This window comes from Hoplias malabaricus, chromosome 2 (assembly GCF_029633855.1).
Source record: "Hoplias malabaricus isolate fHopMal1 chromosome 2, fHopMal1.hap1, whole genome shotgun sequence".
NCBI classification, from domain to species: Eukaryota; Metazoa; Chordata; class Actinopteri; order Characiformes; family Erythrinidae; genus Hoplias; species Hoplias malabaricus.
In genome coordinates, this window is record NC_089801.1 from 54,725,067 (window position 1) to 54,735,479 (window position 10,413).

General features: G+C 36.0%; 1 protein-coding gene across 1 annotated transcript in view; it reads right to left on the reverse strand.

Annotated features, from left to right (window-relative positions):
- The window catches only part of sugt1 (SGT1 homolog, MIS12 kinetochore complex assembly cochaperone), a 28,609-nt gene extending 18,860 nt beyond the window's left edge, over positions 1-9,749 (reverse strand). The window contains exons 1-6 of the mRNA XM_066660274.1: positions 9,531-9,749; positions 9,402-9,450; positions 4,536-4,626; positions 3,700-3,769; positions 3,362-3,432; positions 2,526-2,579 (exon numbers count right to left, since the gene is read on the reverse strand). Coding sequence (XP_066516371.1) covers positions 2,526-2,579; positions 3,362-3,432; positions 3,700-3,769; positions 4,536-4,626; positions 9,402-9,450; positions 9,531-9,544 — 349 coding nt within the window. The 5' untranslated portion in view covers positions 9,545-9,749. The remainder of the gene's footprint in view (positions 1-2,525; positions 2,580-3,361; positions 3,433-3,699; positions 3,770-4,535; positions 4,627-9,401; positions 9,451-9,530) is intronic.
- Between the last annotated feature and the right edge of the window lie 664 nt (positions 9,750-10,413).

Below are 10,413 nucleotides of genomic sequence, written 5' to 3' on the forward strand. Positions count from 1 at the left end.
TATGCTGGCACATTATTTTTAGCCCAATTTTTGACCCCAGTTTGACTGTTAGGGCATATTTCCAAGGTCCTGTGTTTGATGACAAGAGTTTGGAAGTGTGCGTGATCAGGTAATGTGAAAGGGGAAACCAAGGCAATCTTTTAGTCTTGTAAAGTCAGAAGTGGTCTGGGGGTAGACAATAAGGCCCCAAAATAATATTGCAATATTTCAGGGTATTTTGCCGATAATGATATTCTTGGAGATATGACAAAACACTGAAAAATAGTTTAATTACTTCAAAAAGACACTATTGCAACAAAAACTGTAAATTAATATTATTTATATTAACTTTTACTGATACAGATTTGGGGCGGCACAGTGGCGCAGCAGGTAGTGTTGCAGTCACACAGCTCCAGGGACCTGGAGGTTGTGGGTTCAAGTCCCGCTCCGGGTGACTGACTGTGAGGAGTTTGGTGTGTTCTCCTCCGGGTGCTCCGGTTTCCTCCCACAGTCCAAAAACACACGTTGGTAGGTGGATTGGCGACTCAAAAGTGTCCATAGGTGTGAGTGCGTGAGTGAATGTGTGTGTGTCTGTGCTGAATTGGATAAGTGCTTACAGATAATGAATGAATGAATGATACATATTTGACCGATTTTTATTTATTTTTGCTATAAATGTAACTGTTCAAAACATTGAGGTAACATAAAACATCGCTAAACATTTGCTTATTTTGTAAACAAAAAGTAACTTACCAAGATTCTGATTTTGTATAAAAGTTATTGTAGCATATAAATCTACGACACAACCAAAGTGCAGCAAATGTAGTACATGTATATAAACAGCAATTGTAAATTATAGGAAGAATAAACAAACAAAAAATGTATACAAAATTAACTTAAGTAATGCACTCTACCTAAATTCATTCATTCATTCATTATCTGTAACCGCTTATCCAGTTCAGGGTCACGGTGGGTCCAGAGCCTACCTGGAATCATTGGGCGCAAGGCAGGAATACACCCTGGAGGGGGCGCCAGTCCTTCACAGGCATACACACATTCACGGACAATTTTGAGTCACCAATCCACCTACCAATGTGTGTTTTTGGATTGTGGGAGGAAACCAGAGCACCCGGAGGAAACCCACACGGACACGGGGAGAGCACACCAACTCCTCACAGACAGTCACCCGGAGCAGGAATCGAACCCACAACCTCCAGGCCCCTGGAGCTGTGTGACTGCAAAGACACTACCTGCTGCACCACTGTGCCACCCAACTTACCTAAATGACTAATGTAAAGAACACGTGCCATATTTTGGGTCATCACATAAACAAATCAGAATATCACGATATTGATTTTTTTTTTATTGATAGTTTTAAAAATGACGAAATCACGATGATGATATTGCGAACGATACAATACGGTAAATCCTACCGGGCCTTTCAATATTCTGATATACATTTTAGACTTTTATAATTTAGTATGCTCTCTGATCCTATAGTGTGATATAATTGGCTTTGAAATTGAACAAGCAATCCAAGAAATAGCCAGAGAGAGAGAGCTAGGACTGAAAGGGAAAACAAAGGTGAGGGACATTATTAACATTGTTTACACACCACATATGCACCAAACCAACAGAGCCTTAACAATGTAAGGATGCGTCAAGAAGGCACTTCTTATACCGTCGATTCAGCTGCCAGTTTGAAATCTATTGGTTTAGCTCTCTTTTTAGAATATTATGATGTTTGCTTTGCCATTTATGATTTTCCTGCACTTCTTGTTTGTGCATACAATCCGAAATAGATCTGGTTTTGCACCATGTAATATCCATGAGATTTGCTATTTTGAGTGTTTTTGTGGCTGTTTTGTGCCTCTCTGCCTTACCATCCATTGTGTGCACCCTCACAACAAACAAAGTTAAGCATTTGATACTTTTTAAAGAAGTTGTGAAAAGTAGTGTACACCTGGCCTTAAAGGCAGGTGCAGATATAATTTTGAAAACACACGTCTGAAAATAACTGCAATCAAATGTGTGGAAACTTTTGTATTAAATCCATGAACAAAACACAGTGTAACAAACATAATTATGTTAGGTTCGATTTTACCAAAGAGTAGATCATAAAATGTCTTCCAGACTGCTAACATCATCAGACGGCTTAATAATTTAGTTATAGAATTGGACTGGACTGGACTGTGTGTTTACTTATTTTTTTATTCTTTTAACTTCCAATATCCAATAAATCAGTTGCTATTGATATCTGCCCAATACTTACCAACTTTACTGATAATTACTGCCTGTAATAAATGAACAGTCATTCATTCATTGTCTGTAACCGATTCATCCCGCTATGAGACATGGTGGGTTTAGAGTCCACCCAGAATTATTGGGCACAAGGCAACAGTACTCCTTGGACAGGGAGCCAGGGCATCACAGAGTCACCCAGACACTCAAAACTGATGTTTTGGGATTGTGTACTAAAACTATACTTGGTGCAACACTATACTTAACTAATCCAAATATTTATGCTTTCTTTAAGATAAACTTACTTGCCATCTTCTCTTCACACAGTTTGATCCACATTTGAAAGGCTTCATTTGATTCTGAAATATAATCAAACATTTACACTGTAAAAGAAGATCATTTAAGCATACTGGGTCGAAATGAAGATGCTCCCACACTGGCCACCACTCACTGTATCACTGACATTCCATATTCAGGCCCACAATTAACAAGGAATCATGGCCAGTAGTTTAATAATGTGGGTAACATAGTTCTTCCAAGTGATTATTCTGTATGTTCTTCAGGTATTAACAATGAATTAGTTAAATAAAGGATTGTGTCACACTCTCTACACCAAGATAATAATTTGTTTTTATATATACATTTATTACATATAACGTTTCATACTATATACATTTAAATCTTCCTTTAATGTCAAATGTACATGAGTAGTCAGAATTTTATTATTCTACAGTAGACTGAGTCCAGTAATGATTTTTAATTGCAGTCCTTTCTCATTTACAGGACTCAAAGTAAAACATTTCAATGTAAAAACATTTCTAACATTTTAATACTTTGATTGAAACGTAGTTAATGTGAATACAGTTTAAAAACAAAACAAAACAAAAAACACAAAATCTCCCCACTGTCATTGTGTCTTTTTATAGGTTTGTGTACCTCATAGTGGACAAACTTCAGAGTTGAAATTATGCCCAGCAATATGAACTAAGAGAGATGAACTAAGCTTGGTAGAGGATTTCTGGTCTGTTTCAGTAAACTTTCTGGTATTCCTCACTCATTCAGATGTTTTAAAATATATAGTAAGCCCCATCATCTTTGACTTTATAAACATACGTATATTGTCATATATCCATAAACCTACCATCTAGTGCCTTTCCTGTGGTAAAGGCCTGGAGTGCAGTGGTGATGTTATTGAGATGATATTCTGCAATTCTGGAGAGAAAAAAAAAATGTCATGAGTACTGAAAAATATATGGTTATATTTGTAATATGCATCTGCACAGAGCAAGCAAATGACAAGGACACAACACTGAGGAAATTGCTCAACAAATTAAGCCTCATTTTGCTAATGTATTGGTATTATGTTTCTTGCAAGCTTCTGTATCTCATCGCTGACATATCATTAGATATAAAGTGCCATAACAATAATTAATTTCATATTGATGAAGAATAAAGGAATAAAGGAACAGTCATGCTAACCCTGTCCTCAGGAAGGCAATGGCCAGACCAGGCTGAAGTTGCTGGGCTTTCTTTGCATCGTCAACCGCTCCTGAGAATTGTAAAAATATTTCATAAACGTCTAGGACACAAAGGACTGAGGCTTTGTGAATGATATGGGGAATATAGGATAAAAGGTTCATAGAACAGATAGACATCAATCCAGATATATATACACAGGGATTTATGTGCACAGACAGCTACCCCCCTTAAAAGGTGATTTCAGTGATTTTGCAAACTTTCTTTGGTAAAGATAATGGTTAAAGTTGAAAGAGATTTGAATAAATAATTAATAAATGGTTGAATAGCACCTTTCTAGGATGGAACACCTATTGTAAATAGCTATGTGTAGCATATACACTATTTCACTCTTGCTAGCAATGCTTTTTAGGATTTTAGGGTTACAGTTTGATATTTTCAATAATGTATAACATCCTCTGCTGAAGACACACGTAAATATGGCATTTTTGCTAAATGTAGAGGACAATGTATCCTAAAACAGGACATCACACATTAATATTTGAAAAAAAAAATTAAAGGTAAATAAACAGTAACTGTGCAGAGGTGTGTTTTCGGTAGATGTGTAAACATATTTTAACTAAGAATATCAACAAAACAGGCTCTGTTCCAATCTAACTTGCAACAACATAAAGCAGTAAAGTATGAACCATCTCTCTGTGAAGAGAACTTATCTACATTAAGATGTTATGCCCCAGATCAGCTGTGCAACATTTACTAAAAGGATGCTTTCAACACTGAATATCACAATTACAAAATATATACTCTAAGCAGAATATGAAACATCCACAATAACTTACTACTGTAGTCTTTGAGCAGTATGTGTGCGTAAGCTCGTTGACAGAGCCATTCTGCATTGTCAGCAGCCTCTCCTATAACCTCATTCAGCTCCTAACAAAACAAAGAGAATTATTGTTTGGAGCAAGATTTGAATGAAAATAGAAAATGTATAGAGAAATTTGAGACAAAACTAATAAAATGTAAAAAAATAAATACAGTAATCCCTTGCTACTTTGCGGTTCATCTTTCTCAGGTTCGCTACTTTGCGGGTTTTTTCAAGGGGGCTTTTTTATTATTTACGTTTTAATAGACTAGGCCTGTAGGTGACAAAATATATAATTTACAAGTATTTCTTCCGTACAGTACATATATTGTTCATGTCCACATCTGAGAGGAATTTACTTACACTAAATCACAGCTTAGGAATTACTCTATTAAAGAAACTGGTAGGATATCACATGTAGTTCCAGCTGAAAAACATTATAGAATGACTGTTTAATGCAAAGGGTGGGTTGTTAGCAGTACAGGGAGGGTTTTAAAAGTCCAAATACTCGGTAAATAATTAAAAAAAACATCTTTCCTCAACTTCGCGGAAATTCTACTATAAATAAATTGCATCATGTGGCAATAAATACCACTAAAATACATAAAATGTATCATGAAATATACACTGTAAATTATTCAAATGTACAAATAATAATAATATAATTTATAATAGGGGCGGCATGGTGGCGCAGCAGGTAGTGTCGCAGTCACACAGCTCCAGGGGCCTGGAGGTTGTGGGTTCGATTCCAGCTCCGGGTGACTGTCTGTGAGGAGTTGGTGTGTTCTCCCCGTGGGTTTCCTCCGGGTGCTCCGGTTTCCTCCCACAGTCCAAAAACACACGTTGCAGGTGGATTGGCGACTCGAAAGTGTCTGTGAGTGTGTGAGTGAATGTGTGTGTCTGTGTTGCCCTGTGAAGAACTGGCGCCCCCTCCAGGGTGTAGTCCTGCCTTGCGCCCAATGATTCCAGGTAGGCTCTGGACCCCCCGCGACCCTAAATTGGATAAGCGGTTACAGATAATGGATGGATGGATGGAATAATTTATAATTCTGTTAAATTTTAAGTATGATTCCATGATTGCAGTGGCTATTTAGACTTTTTTTTACTCTTAAAAATAAGCATGTAGAATCGACTTTTTCATTTTTATATGGTTTATTTGCTAACAGAGACTTAAGTAATGGAGAGTATAAATTAACGTTGTTTAACAAATAAATATGGTCAGAGTACATTTTGGGCATATTAATAGTATATTTAAAAGAGCCCCTCTAGGGGAAAACTCATTTAACTTATTAACATGTCTGTGCAGTGCTAGAAGTCGTATCAAACAGAACCTCATATCTGCGAACGCCAAGTCGAGTGAAAGGTTTTGCGCAGTGCAGTTAAACTCAGTAAAGCCACACAGAGCAAGTACACACATGATGATAAAAAGGGAAAAAAATCTTTTTCTGAGAGAGCAAATTTCAGCAAATGGTACTGGAGGAACAGAAAAGTTAGAAAATAAGCAAAATATACTGTTAAGGAGCATAGCTGGCCAGCTAAAAGGCACCTGTGGTTTAGCACACCATAGCAGATGATTTTCCAGTGGACTGAGGTTCAAATCACACACATTTAGAGGATGACCCCTCATACCTGTGAGAACAAAGTTGACTGAAGGGTCTTCTGAATATTGTGTCTGTTTTCAGCTTTATTCCTCTCTTTTAACCTAAACTCAGCTCTAAACTCAACTGTGGTGGGCTACTGGGCTTGTGTTTTTCTCTCATTTTCAGACTGTGACATTAACAGTAAGTGAGCTCCCACAGCAGCCCTTCTATGTGGCTCTCTTAAATGCACAGATACATTTTTTGGCCATATACATAAAGACACAGGATAGAAATTTGGCGCACCACACACTAGGTGTGGGTGATATGGCCTTAAAATAATATCACTATAATTTCAGTTGTTTTTTTTTGGCGATAACGATATTTTTGGCGATATAAACAAAACACTAAAAAAATACGTTTATTAATTTCAAGAACACACTAATGCAACAAAATAAAGGTTATATTAATATTAATCATATTAAATGAAATATATTTCAAATATATTAATAGCATTAATTTTTTTTTATATAAAAAATATTTATTTTAATACAAATGTAACAGTTTCAAATATTCAAATATGAAAAAGTGACAAAAGAAATCAGTAAACATTTACTTATTTTGTAAACAACAGTAATTTACCAAGATTCTGATTTTGTATAAAATAATATAACATCAAAATCTACCACAACCAAAGTGCAGAAAAATGTAGTGTGGGTAGAAACAGCAAAAGGAGACAATTATACAAAAAGTATCCTTAAAGAGGTAAACAGTAAATAACAAAATAAAAAAATAAATACAGCCCTCAATTTGTGATACCTTCTACATTTTTAAATACAGCGATATATGGTATTATCCTTATACTGCCCAAGCCTAAACATGACATAATTTTACCTTTAAATTACAGCTCCAAAGCTGTAATAAGGAGAATATTCTCCCTCTATGTTACACAGGGTCCAGCACTGCAGAAACTGAATTATGTAACTTTTGGAGGAGTGTAGGAAAGCCCAGTGCCAAACAATGTGGGATGCTGGGCAAAATGTAAATATAAACACAATGTTGCATTACTTCTTCATTTAACAACTCTCTATAAACATTTGGGAACTGAGGAGACCAGTTGCTGTAGTTATAAATGTCAACTGTTTTCAGATGCTTGCTTGATGTAGGATTTCTGCTGATCAACTGTTATAGTGTTTTTTATTTTATATATATTTTTTCTTTCATAATGCACTAATTGGTTTTCAGTGGGTGATTGTTTGGACAAGTTTAGCACCTGGATTCTTTTATTACGAAGCCATGCTGTTCAAATCCACGTAGAATGTAGATAAGCCTTGTCTTACTAAAATAAATCCATGTTAAGTAAGTTGTAACTTGCAAATGTGCATATATGGATACAGTGAAAAATTGTGTTTACCGTCAATTGTTTTGAGAAGTGTTTCTGAGCCCATGCAGTGATTTCCACTACTAAAACCTGTCTGACTTGAATGCATTGCCATCTGAGGGCATTGTCCTGTTGCATATTCTCTGGATTCTCTGAAACTGTTAATGATATTATGTTCTGCACATGATGAAATGCACATTTTATTTACTGTTTTATGTTGAGAAACATTGTTCATGAATTGTTGCATTATTTGGTCAGTCTTTCACAGTGCTGAAACCCACCTCATGTTTTTGTCCCATAAAACAAACATAAACCTCAATTTCAACATTTAAAATATTGTCTTTATATCATTTTTAAATGTATAGTTTAAATGACTTGCACGTTTTTTTTATTTATTTATTTATATTTTGCACAAGGAACACATCTGGTAATGGGGCTTGTACTTTCAGTCTATAAATTAGACATCAGGGTTGATTTGTCAATGTGGTCTTGTGTCAGTTACGATCACAAAACTGAAAACAAAATTATTTTATTTTTTCACTCCCATCATTTGCAAAAAATGAGGACGATACTAATTCCTGTTGAAAAGGTGATTTGAAGAATATTCCTGGATATTTTTGGAATGATCAATGTACTCAGGTGATGGACACACATACAAATATTTTTTAACAATTTATGACGCATCCCTCAAGAAAACAATGTTTCAAAAATGAGCTTCTAAACGCACTCACATTCATTCACTGTAACCGCTTAGTTCAGGATCGCGGTGGGTCCGGAGCCTAACCAGAGTCAATGCACTCACACGTTAAAGCAAAAACATGAAGATTTCTAAAGGTATCAAACGTTTATATCTAAAGGTAAAATGTAGTCATTGTGGGCCGGGAGAAGAGTCTTCCTTGTCACAGATTAAATTTTAAAACCATCATTATGGTTCATCAAAATAACTTAAAATTAAATCACCCAATGTGTTAAAAGTGGTTTAAATGCTTGCCTGAATCTTGAAAGCTACAAGTTAACTGGATCGGTTCCTTAGGTTTAAGATAAGGTTTAAGAAACAGGTTCTGAGTTCACACCTTTGAGACTGCAGTTTGAAAACGGAAATGCTAAGCAATGGTATTCGTGGCTTATTTTACTCATGATATCTCTTACAGCACAAAAAATAAAATAATAATAAAAAACCCACCCAACAACAACACACGGGCATGTTAAGAATATAAAGACTTTTATAGAATTTTAACTTTTAACTGATCCATTGCCTGTCCTTAAATTCATATTAAATAATAAACGTTACATCATTGGGATATAGCTACAATTCTCCTCATTTGAGGATTCTCCCAGAAAGTCAAAGTACATTTTCAGTGACCAATATTGAGTCCACTGCAATTAACACTTCCAATTAACTCATGTAGTCTACGTATAGTTGTCTCTGTTGAGCTCATGAAGAAAGGTCGTGATATCAACAGCACTTCATTTAACTTAAAGAAGAAAGCGATATCTAAGACTTTAATAGAAATAGTTTAAGCTGAGCAAGAATAAACCATGCCTCGCAATCAACATGGTGAATAAACACCTAGCTATTATTTAACTTAAGAGGTAGCTAGCGAACACCACGAAACTAGCAAAATAGAGACAAAGTTTTTAGCCATAATTTCTTCATTCAGATCAGCTTGAAATAGCAAATTTAGCCAGTTAATGAACCTGACAAGGTTCTAGATAGGTTTGTCAGCTATTTGTACGTTTTCTCCACACTATATTACGATAAACAAAACAACACCATGTACTTTAAGTCTGTAAAAGTCCATAGTGACAAAGCAGAGTAACTGAAAGTAAAACGAAACACCACGAGCTAACGGCAGCTAAAACCAGTTAAAACCGTTCTCGTTACCTTAAGAGCCAGCTCCGGGTTCTCGTCTATGAAACTGTCAGTAAAGTTCCTGCAAAAAGGCAACATTTTAGTGCGGTTAAAATGGGTAATAAGGAGCTTTTGGTGAGATTTCTGGTGCCTATCTCTTACCTGCCGCTCGCCATCACTTCGCCTTGCTTCAGGTTCAGCGTCTAGAAACTTCGATGTGAAATTGAAGCTGAAAGGCCTCCACCGCCCTCCGCCATGTAAACATGAGTACTGTCAAACTCCTGGGCTCCGTCTCATATTGCTACTTACTCCCTACTCCTGTGCACTTTGAGTTATCAAACTGAGGCTTCTTTGCGCACACAGCGCATTATTTGTCCAGTGTATAACTGTGAACACGCGGCCCAAATGCCTTCTGGATATTTGATATTCGTAGTACGTTCCGTTTGTGTGCAGGGGCTGCTTATATTTATCCTATAGTGCACTACATAGGGAACAAAATGCCGTTTGCATTCCAGCCGAACAGCCGACAAAATAAAAGTTCGACGTGAGCTTGCCTTCACGGGCAAAATTGATAAAACAATTTCTAAATTAATAAAAGTGATAATATGATTAGCATGTTTGCTCGCTGACATAGGTTTATATGTCCAAAAATATGTATGAAATAAGCTTATGATAGCAAGTCAAGCCACAAACATTCACTTAAAAACTGACCAAACTTGAGCAAAATACCTTTTTTTTTTTTTTTTTTTTTTTTTTTTTTAAGTAATGTTATGTGAATACAGGGCAACAGGTACATTGGCAAATATTATTTCATTTTACATACAGTTTGTACTTAATCCAGTGTTTCTCACAGCTACTAGTTTTCTTTGTGTAATTCATTTCTTAATATGAAGTTCTGGAATTCTCTCTCTCTCTCTGTCTCTGCTTCTATCCATTATTCTCCCCAAGCTGCTGTAAAAATCATGTAATCATTAAACTCTTAACTGTGTATTGTGTCATTAATGGCCTCTAATACTTGCTTCCTCATCCTACAGGAAATACATGG